This window comes from Ananas comosus, linkage group 2 (assembly GCF_001540865.1).
Source record: "Ananas comosus cultivar F153 linkage group 2, ASM154086v1, whole genome shotgun sequence".
NCBI classification, from domain to species: domain Eukaryota; kingdom Viridiplantae; phylum Streptophyta; class Magnoliopsida; order Poales; family Bromeliaceae; genus Ananas; species Ananas comosus.
This window is the reverse complement of record NC_033622.1, coordinates 10810418-10821929: the sequence shown is the minus strand read 5'-3', so window position 1 is coordinate 10821929 and position 11512 is coordinate 10810418. Positions and strand designations below refer to the sequence as shown.

General features: G+C 35.7%; 2 protein-coding genes across 2 annotated transcripts; both read right to left on the bottom strand.

Moving 5' to 3' along the window:
- On the bottom strand, positions 691-3635 carry LOC109723150 (cytochrome P450 71A1-like). The gene is made up of 4 exons (XM_020251404.1): positions 2792-3635; positions 2133-2331; positions 1308-1697; positions 691-1166 (listed from the first exon to the last, which is right to left on the bottom strand). The coding sequence occupies exons 1-4, from the start codon at positions 3532-3534 to the stop codon at positions 927-929; spliced, it is 1572 nt and encodes a 523-aa protein (XP_020106993.1). The 5' UTR covers positions 3535-3635; the 3' UTR covers positions 691-926.
- Positions 10334-10864, bottom strand: LOC109727583 (PE-PGRS family protein PE_PGRS26-like). The gene has a single exon (XM_020257739.1). It carries the CDS (start codon positions 10862-10864, stop codon positions 10334-10336), a length of 531 nt encoding a protein of 176 aa, XP_020113328.1.

The window sequence follows — 11512 nt, the reverse complement described above, 5'->3', positions numbered from 1 at the left end:
TAAATAAGAGAAGATTACACCTGACTCCTCTTTTGCACAGAGTAGTTACAATCCGAGCCCACTTTCTTTAATCTCTTCTACCCTTCTCTCGTCTTCTATAAACACATAAAGAAGACAATCATTCACGCGCACCCATGCACTAGGTGCACGCAATAACTCTCTCTCTCTTTTTCTCTCTCTGGTATGGTAACCCAAGAGACTCTCTCTCTCTCTCTCTCTCCCGTACTTCCTCTCCAAAAACAAACCCATCAAGAGCTATTTATAAAGCTCCACCAAAACGTACCCCAATCCTAATATATTTAGGATTTCTACTCCAATAAATATTTAAATCTTAATTGATCTATCTACAATAGATTTAAATATTTATCATAATCTAATTAGATCCATTCTCTAATTAATATTTAAATCTTAATTTATCTCCAACAGATTTAAATATTAATTCTTATCTAAATAGGATTCAACTACAAATCTAACCAAATCCTAACATTTCCATTATCCGTCATTTTTAACTTTTTTGCGGCCCAATGGCTCAATTGCTGTAGCTATCTTTATCTCAAAAAAAAAAAAAAAAACTTTGTCTACTCTATTTAGCTCACTAAAATTATAAAACATAGAAAAAAAAATTGCTTCCAGAAGCAGAGCCTGTACAACTCCAAATAGAAAAAGCAAGAGCCAGAGAAGTCACAAAACTCAGCATCAATGTAAAACAAGCTCTTATTCAAGCATCTACCATATATAGCTTTACATCTCACCTCTCCACTCCAGTACTACATTATTATTCCATTAGCACATACATTAACTCTCTCAAACATTGTCGAAACTAGTCACTGTGAAACTAAGAACACACTTTCACTTTCGACACCACAACATCAATTTATATATATATATATATATATATATATATATGAAATAGCAACATCACAGATCTACAGGTCATAAAGATGTTCCGGGAGCTTCGGCTCGACGACGGCCTCGAGCGGCTCTTTGCGCGGCGTTGACAGCCCGAATATCTCCTCCATGCTCAGATCCTCGCGCTTCATCCGGTCCGGCAGTCGCCATGCGAACCCGTGCAGCAGGTTGGCCAGGCTCACCTGGATCACCTTCAGGCCCAGACTGTACCCGGGGCACATCCGTCGGCCCGACCCGAACGGCAACAGCTCAAAATCCTGTTCTCATCAAATTCAAATTCTAATTTTAAGCTTATTGCTGGAATTTAAGATTGAGTAGTAAAATTAAAATTTTTTATATTCAAATTTCAAAATAGCAAAGAGCGTGTATTCAACTCATTTTTAGAATTCGTGACTCACGTGGCCCTTGACATCAATGGGGCTTCCGAGGAACCTCTCCGGCCGGAACTCCTCGGGCTTGTCCCAGATCTCCGGGTCGCGTCCGATAGTCCAGACGTTCACGAGCACGCGTGTCCCCGCCGGGATGTCGTAGCCGTTTATCTGCGAGTCCTCGCGGGAGAGCCGCGGCACGAGCATGGGCGCGACGGGGTGCAACCGCATCGTCTCTTTTACGATCGCCTCGACGTAGGGGAGCTTGTGCACCTCCCTCTCCTCCACCCACCGCTCCCGGCCGATCACCCGGTCCAGCTCCTCGGTCGCCTTCGCGAAGATCTCCGGTTGTTTTAGGAGCTCCGAGATCGCCCACTCCACCGTCACCGCCGAGCTCTCCGTTCCCCCGGCGATCAGGTCCTGAATCATGCACGGTCAATTATGAAGCAATCATTTTCTACTCTAAAAATTTAAGCTGCTGCAATCACTGATAAATAATAATTTAATAGTTTTTTAATTTTACAATATTAATTTTACTTCAATAACAAATTGCGCACTCCAAACTGGCTTCCTAATTGAAACCTTTGACAACGTAAAACCTTCTATTATTGAAATTAGTTAGTAACTTTTTCAATAAAACTCAAAAAAATTGATAAAAATATATAATAAATAATTATCATATTTTGCTGCTAAGGAAATAAATATTTTATATTATTATGTGTCGGCACACATATATTTTTTGTGAGTGACACGCATCGACATAATCCGACAAGTATCGTGCCGTACTGTGCCGATAAATTTTCAGTATGATTCTATGTTACAGCACTTAAATACTTATTAGAGAAAAGGACGTACCTGAGTAAAAGCTTTTACTCCATCTCTCTTGAGCTTGACCTCCAGAGTGGGATCATCTGCAAGCTGCAGCAACACATCCACCATATCCTTGGCCACAAACTCCTCCCCTTCTTTCCACCTCCTCTCATTATGCTCATCCAAAACATGCTCAAGAAACCTATCAAACTTCTTGCTCAACTTCTTCATCCTCTTTATGTATCTGTCCAATATAAAATATTAAAATATTATTCTTCAGTTAATTTGTAGCACAAGTCATATTAATTTGTTAGTATTTGGTTCGGTATAAAATAAGAAAGGAGCAATTAATTACATATTTTCTGAAAAATTTTAAATTTTTTTATTTGTCGCCTTTAGAAGTTAATATGAAAATTACTTTTTTAACCTTCTATAACGAATAGTAACAGTAGGGTTGATATTAAATAATAGAAAAATATATGATGAATATATCTAAAACAAAAAGTAAAGACATATAAGATATTTCAAAATTTTTTAAAAGTATATGTAGTAATTATTCCAAATAAAAAATAATTTTTAAATAGAAAATTACCCAAATATTTAAAAAACTCCTCTTTAGCCCAAATTTTTCGTAATTAAACACCATGGTAAAGGAAGCTACGAATTAAAAAGAAAAAAAATTAATATGGCCATATGGAAATTACCCTTGCAGATCGAGGAAATCGAGCCAGGGAATGGAGTCCCCGATGTTGAGAACACCGTTCAGGAGGAAGAGCTCGTCCAGCATCCACTTGAACTCGTCGGGCGACACGACGGCGCCGGCGGCCTCCGCCGGGTCGAGGTACTTCTTCCCCAGCACCATCCGGCTGATCACGTTCAGGCTGACGGTCGACAGGAAGTCCTTCAGCAGCACGGGCGCGCCGCCGGCAGCAGCAGCCCCGCGCAGGTCGCGCACCAGGCTCCGGATTTCTTCCCTCCGGATGTACTCGTACGAGTCGAGCCGCCGGGCGCTGAACAGCTCGGTCAGGCACATCTTCCGCGCCTGCCGCCAGTAGGCCCCGTAGGGCGACCACGTGATGTCCGAGTAGTTGTACGTCGTGTACCTGCCGGCTGCCGTCTTCGGCCGGTCGGTGAACGCGACGTCGTGCGTTTTGAGGAAGAATCTGGCAGCGTCGACCGACGACCCCACCACGACGGGGAAGGACCCGAACCGGAGGTGCATGAGGGGCCCGTACTGCCGCGACAGCGCGTGGAGGGAGCGGTGGGGGAGCGCGCCGATCAGGTTGAGGTTGCCGATGATCGGCCACGGCTTCGGCCCCGGGGGCAGGTTGAGCTTGCGGCAATTGGCGCGGCCGCCGAAGAGGAGGCGGCGGAGCGCATGGAGGAGGAGGAGCGTGGCGGCGACGGTGGCTGCGTAGCTGGCCCATGTTGGTAGCTGCTGATCCATTCCTTCGCGTTTGTTTCGCGAATTGAATTTCGCGAATTGAATTGGAATGATGAGAATTGAAGTAAATGGAGAAAGTACTCGGTGGTTTTGGGATGCATATGTAGTAGTGCTATTTATAGTTGCGTTTAGGGGATTTTTTTTATTTTTAATTTATTTTTTAAAAAAAAAATTAAGAAGTTTGACTTGAAGTTGGGGTGAAGGATTTGGAAAGTGCTTTGTAAATGTGTTTCGGGTGGGGGCGCGTTCATTGGAAGTTCAATGGAGTTTTCTTAATTAAGATAGATTAGAGATAAACAAAATAAGTTAAGAAAATAAAAAAAAATTGTACGAATAAAAAAAGAAGATGAAAAAATAAAAATTAAAAAAATAACAAGCAAGCTTTGTTGTCATCTATTTATTTTCGATAATAGAGCCTCCAAATCAACGATCGACATCGTTGAATATAATCTATACTACTCGAAGTATTTAGAAAATAAATTTCAAATCTTTTCGATATCAGTGACCTAATAATCAAATGACGGTTCCAAAATTTATAATTTTAATGATCAATATGAGGCGTTGTTTTGTTTAATGATATAAATATATCTATATCGATTAAATTTTAGTTAGAAAATTTTTAAACTATTTAAAACAATATTTATACTCTTAATTTTGACTACAAGATTTCGATTTTACATTTTAAAAAATATTCATTTTCAATTATTTATTTTTGTGTCCACTCGATGGAACAAAAAAAATATGAAATTTACTTTCTAGATTTTTCAAATGATATAGATCAGCTTCAACTGTGCTGATCATCAATTTGAAGGCTCATCATTAAAAACAAATGAGTGACGACGAAACCCATTTGCTACTAATAGTATATATATATATATATATATATATATATATATATATAGAATTTGTCTTTACNATGAGTGACAACGAAACCCATTTGCTACTAATAGCATTTCTGTTTAAGATATATGTATATATAGCCATAGTACTATACTCTTATGAGTATAATCGTCTTCGTATTCATAAATTATTTTTGATAATAGATCTTCCGATTCGACGATTCAAACCGTTAAATATAATTTAGAGCATTTAAAATTTTAGAAATTAAATTTTATAATTTTTTGATGTCATTTACTAATAAAAAAACTTTTAAAATTGATAATTTTTAATTGCTGATATGAGATACTTGCTAGTTTAACGGTGTAAAAAAGTCGAAATTCGTTAAGTTTTTGACAAAAGCTATCTAAATAAAGATTAATAACTCCGATGTTAAATTAAAGTATCCGATCATCTATTTTTAGGAAGTCGTTCGATTTTAATCGTTCATTTGTGCCGAATAGATTTTATAATAATTTTAAAAATTTACGAAATTTATTTTTTAAAAGTTTTAAATACTCTAAATTATATTTAACGGTATGAATCGTCGATTCGAAAGCTCCATTATTAAAAACAACTTATGAGTACACAAGGACTTTATAGTTAGACATTTATAGCTAAACTTTTATGCTTTGGAAAGCATAGAGGCTTCCGTATTTATAAATTATTCTTGATGATAGGATATCAAATTCAACGGCCGGTTCTATTAGACAAGATCTACCGCATTAGAATTATCTAAAAATCAAATTTTTTAATTTTTTGACTTTATTTGCTTAGTAAAAAATAGCCTAAAAAAATAAACGGCTGAAAATAAATTTATTTTAAAAATAGTGAAATAAGATTTAAATTTCAAATTAGAAATATTGATCTTACTCGTGATTATAAATTGGATTTCTACAAAAAATTTCTCTTAATTTAGATTGTTCTGTACCATTGAACTTACAAAAGTGCAACATTTGTCATTAAAATAGTTATTTTTGCGACCCTTTAATCACTTAGTAAATAATATTAAAAATTATAAAATTTAATTTCTAAATAGTTCTAATAGCATAAATTATACTTAACAGAGCCGATTGTCAAATTTAATGNAAATAAAAATCTTATAAAATGTGATGATATGATATTAAAATTTTAGATCAAAAATATTGACCTTGTTATATATAGTATAAAAAAATTTTCATCAAAATTTCACGTGATTTGAATATTTTTCCACCGTTAAACTTGTAAACGGCTCATCATGGCCATTAAAATTATTAATTTGAGCCCCTTCGATCACTAGGCAAATGATATCGAAAAATCATGAAATTTATTTTTTAGGTAATTCAAATACTCTAGATCTGGTCTAACGGAGCCGATCGTTAATTTGAAAGTCCCAACATCCACTTGAAAACACAGAGGACTTCGTACTGTCAGACGCATACCAGCCTCTCTCTCTCTCTCTCTCTCTCTCTCTCTCTCTCTCTCTATATATATATATATATATATAAAGTTAGGCTACTATACTATCTATAGTACCGGAGCTACTATACTATCATAGTACCGGAGCTCCGGTACTTTTGTCTTGTTTTTGATCTTAGGGTATTCAAATTAACGATCCATACCGTAAAATATGATATAGAGTATATAAAGTTCTTAGAAATAAAATTTTAAATTTTTTCGACATCGTTTACTTAGTAAATAATTTATGTTAAGATGGACGGTTGAAATTGTATAATCTTTAAAATTTGAGTATAGGACTTTTAAATTCAAGATCAAGAATGTTAATCTTAATCTAGATAGTTTAAAATATTTTCTATCAAAATTTAAAGAAATTTAAATTCTTCTACACCGTTAAACTCCAAACTCGCCATAGTAATCATTGAAAATTGACAATTTTAAAATAATTTGATTACAAAGTAAACTATGTCGAAAAAATATAAAATTTTATTTCTAAAAATTTTAAATACCCTAAATCACTTTTAACGTGTGGATCGTGGATTTGAACACCCTAAAATTGAAAATGAGACTATAGAACCGGAGTCCCGGTACTATAAATAGTATAGGAGACTAACTCTCTCTCTCTCTCTCTCTATATATATATATATATATATATATATATATAACAAACACTCAAATACCAAATAAATTACTATGTTCCACGATCAAAATGTTTGTTGAAATATTATGTTGTGTTAACAAAAATAATTAAAAAATTTTCTAATTTTGCGGCAGTAAAAAATTGGACATATTCGTACAGGTGAATTAAAGAATTTTGAAATTGACTCGAAAATTTGATAGCAAATCAATGTTGGCTTAAATGGGCCAGTATACTGCCCTGTGGCGAGAGGTCATGTTGGGCCGAGTCATGTTCGAAATGGTGTGAGACTGGGTGGGCCGAGTCATATTCGAGGTGGCGTGAGACTGGGTGGGCCGAGTCATGCTCGAAATGGCGTGAGCCTGGTTGAGCCGAGTCACAATCGAGATTCATGTGCGCTATATCTGTATCCTTTATGTGAATTCGTTGTATATTTCTAACAGCTCGAGTTTTGGGGATTAATGGTTAGCACCAACGATCCGACAAGTGATATTAGAGACAAAGATCACGGGTTCGATTCCTGCATACTGCAAATGCGTCCAGGTGCTGAAGCGGAGATTATTGATTTAAATAGATCAGCATCTTGCCTTGTGGCGGGAGGTCATATTGAGTCAAGTCATATTCGAAATGGCGTGAGTCTGGATGGACCGAGTCATGTTCGAAGTGATGTGAGGCTGGTTGGGTCGAGTCATAATCGAGATCCGTGGGTGCTATATCTATACGCTTTGTTAAAATCGGAACTGTGAAAAATAGATCCAGAAAATAATTTAATGCAGGAAACGAAAAGATAAGCGGAAAGAATACACCGATATTTACGTAGTTCGGCCAACGGCCTACGTCCACGGGCGAAGACGGAGCAAATAATTTATTAATGTCGAAAAGGCGGAGTACAAAGAAGATCTCTCGAAGAAAACCGAAAACCAAAGTAAATATATATTCGACGCGCGTTACCGCATACGACACCTTCTTAGCACGTCTTGATAATATATCTTGGCTCGGCTCACCAAAAATAAGGATGTACGGCACCATGCACATTGGCTAATGGTGTTGCTGCCACCGTACACCATCACAAGCCACTTAATTAATTAGTGCATCACAACTCCGCGGAAGCAAGCAACCCCACCTTTAATTAATTAGCATGACATAATAAGGCCGGCTCCTTGAGCGTACAGAACCAAGAACTCTCAAGCTTAATTCAAGTCACGGCTTCTCAAGCGTACAGAACCAAATATAACACGTTTTAAGTAAATTAGTTGCGTATTTCTAACCGCTTGAACTTTTGGAATTAATAGTTAGCGCCGACGATCCGACAATAAAGTCATTTAACACTTGGTGAGTAAACAAGTTCAAAGAGGAAAAACGCTTTCTTTTTGAATAACTAATGTTATCCCGTCGGGCACCATGGGTGCTGTGTCCGACGCTTTACGTATTTTTAGCCGCTCGAATTTTTAAAATTAATGGTTAGCGCCGATGATCCGATAATAAAGTCATTCAACGTTTGGTGAGTAAACAAGTTCAAAAAGAAAAAATGCTTTCTTTTTGAATAAATAATGTTATCCCATTGGGCACAAACTATTTTATACCTATTTATGTTTAGAAAAGTAATCAATTCATATGCTTTCGTTAGTGTGAGAACTAAGCTGTGTTTACATCACAAAAGACTCGAAAAAAGAAAAAAAAGTAATATTTGGCTGCTGATGAAACAACAATTTATCTTCTTTTCTGTGAGTTTAAGACATATACTGAAAGAATATAGACAAAAATTAAATAAATTATAATTTTTTTTTACTTTGATATTAATATAAATTAATTTTTTATGTTAAAAAATTTAATGAATAAAGAATAATATTTTAATATTTTATATTTAACGAAAAAAAAAGATAAAATATTGGAATATTTAAAGTGGAAGTTCCTCCTCATTTCTTTTGGGTCAATGGCGACGCTACAATTGTAAATTGTGATGAACACTTCAGCCGTTCTTTATGTTGTTGGTGGGGCCATGTATGAATTGTTTACTTGACTTTGACGGTCAAAGTCTACCAAGACTTTAAGACAAAATTACGGATATACCCTTTGTTCTCATCTCTCAAAGTGGTCGGTTGTAGCGATGCAAATGGAGCGGATTTCGCCTGAATCGAATTTGAGACTCATTAACTTTTATCATTTTTTTTGTTTTTACTTAACACTTTATTTGGAACGCAGAGTTTTTGGCGAAACATTTATCGATCAGAGCGAATTAAAGGGAAGAAGAGGCCTCCCTACTTTTCGCACCATTTCGTTAGTAGATTGGGACGGATTCGAATTCACGAGAGATTATCATTATTTTTTTAATTTCTAACTCTCACTTACAGTCCCATTCATAACGGATCAAGGCGAAAGCTCCAACAACCTAAATCTATTTGCATCCTTAGTCAATTGTTTTAGCTGTTTATTTTCTTTGCAATGTTAATTAGGTGTCGTTTGGCTTTTCGTAAATCTGTGAAAATTAATTTTTTGTCCAAAAAAATTTTGAAAGAAAATAAATTTTACGCTTGTTCGATTTATGGAAAAAAAAGATTATATTATTATAGTATAATATATATAATATATATTTTTCCACTCTATAATATTAGTATATTATAAATATTATTATAATATAATATTATAATATATATAATATGAAATAAAATTATATATAATTAATAAAATACATAATATTAATATTTATTTAAGTATATATATGATAATATAATAATTATCAACTACATAGGTTAGTATTATAACTTTAAATATAAATTAAATAATATTCAAAATTATATTATATGATTGGAAGTAATATAATATATATATGTAAAAATATGTATATAATACCATATAATAAAAAATATATATATTATAAATAAAAATATAAAAATATATATAATAATTTCTTTTTCTCCTCTCATATATATATATATATATATATATATATATATATATTAATATATAATATATATAAATATATATATATATATATGAGTGGTCCACTAGGCGAGGATGACCTCGTGGAGCACGTTCTCAAAGCTCTTGAGCCGCGTTTCTTCATCAATGGGTTTTTGTTTTCCGGGGCAAAAACTCGTGTTTTTCAAATAATTTGTAAAAAAAATTTACCAAAATGATTTTTTACAAGCAACCAAACGTTAGAAAAAATATTTTCAACCGAAAAAAAATTTTCGAACCAGTTTTATAGGGATCCAAACACACCCTTAGGCAAAGTAAACTATTCATATATATATATATATGAGGAATACTTCAATACACAATAAATATTAAAATATAATCTCTTAATTAGTAAATGGCATAGTTGGATTTTACATGAAGTAACTTGTTAAACAGGTTACCAATTTGAATTAGTTGACATGACAATATTGGAAAAAAAATTAATAGTATATACCAAATTTGTCAGCATTCTTTAAATATTAAATATCTTATTTACTCTGATAACTTACAAAATTATATGATACCCAANAATTTGTTAAGTATCCTGCAAAAAAAAATTTTGACTTGGAACTAAAAGTTTTATTTTAAATTTGTGTTTTATATTTTAAAAAAATGAATTTGATTTATAAAGTTTTAAATGTTGTTTTGAATTCAAATTTACAGTTTGGTTGTAATTTGAAATTCAACTATTAAGCTAACTTGAAAATATCCGATTTACCCCTACTTTTTTCTCTTTCTAAAATACCTCTTATATGTTCCACCGTTATCCAAAATACCCCCGCAGTTATCCCCTATTAAGCTAACTTGGGTTAAACATGAGTTAAATATATACCAAAGTTAAAACCTAATAAAAATACATATTTTGTCCCTACCTTATTAAACTATTTCCTTAAGTTATCCTCTCTTTTTCTCCAACTTGGCCTCATTACCTTCAAGCCCGGCGCCCCCGCCTCCGGCATCCAGTTCTGGCAGCCCCAGCCGCAGCTCCCTCCCCCGCAGCTCGCCCAAAACCCTAACCTTAGCGGACCCGTTGTTGCCATCTCCTATATGAGGAAGCCCGTCTCGATGCTCGACGCGTCGGGCATCCTCAGCGGCGCGAGGATCGGGCTGACAGGGTCGTCGTCGACCTGCTAAGATTGCAGCAACCAGGCGAAGAAGGACTGCACCCACCGGCGCTGCCGGACGTGCTGCAAGAGCCGCGGCTTCGACTGCTCGACCCACGTCCAGAGCACGTGGGTCCCCACCGCCCGCCGCCGCGAGCGCTAGCAGCTCACCACCACCACCAGCCTCGGCGCCGGCTGCTCCGCCTCTACCTCCGGCCCCAAGAAGCCTCGCCTCATCCCTTCCCAGACCACCACCACCTCCCACACCTCCACCTCCAACACCACCCCTCCCCGCAGCTTCGACACCACCTCCAGCCACCATGGTTGGTTTAGCTGCGATCGATCTCATCGGTTCATCTGCTCACTCCCGACGTGCTTAATTAATTAATTGATATTTGAAGGGTAAATAAGAAAAGTATTTACTATATGAAGGGTATATAAGAAAAGTTAGTTACGGTACAAAGGTATATTGGAATGGCAAAATGATAATTTTTTAGAGATGACGGCAACTGTAACACCTTACTAACGGAATTTAACTCCAGGGGTATATTAGGAAGAACTTGGAACATAAGAAGAGTATTTTCAACATTAGCCTTCTAAGAGGGGTAAAAAAGAAAACCGAAAACTTTTTAGGGGTATATAGGCAAATGCCCCTATATATATATATATATATATATATATATATATATATATATATACGTGAGGCTACTATGCCTATGCGGCAAGTCGGAGCCTTCCGATGCTTCCAGGCTCGTTTTCTGATGTCTGGCGACTTCGAAAGTCGTCAGTCCGGGCCGTCGGAAACGGTTGATCTAGAGGTATTGTGAGTACCTAGAATTGAAGTTTATAATTTGTATGATGATCGAGTTGTCTAGGTGGAACAGGGGGCTCAGGAAGATCAACGCGTGAAAATAAAATTTTAAGCAAAAATGTATAAGGATAGGACATTGAAATTTTGAAATCAAGAGAT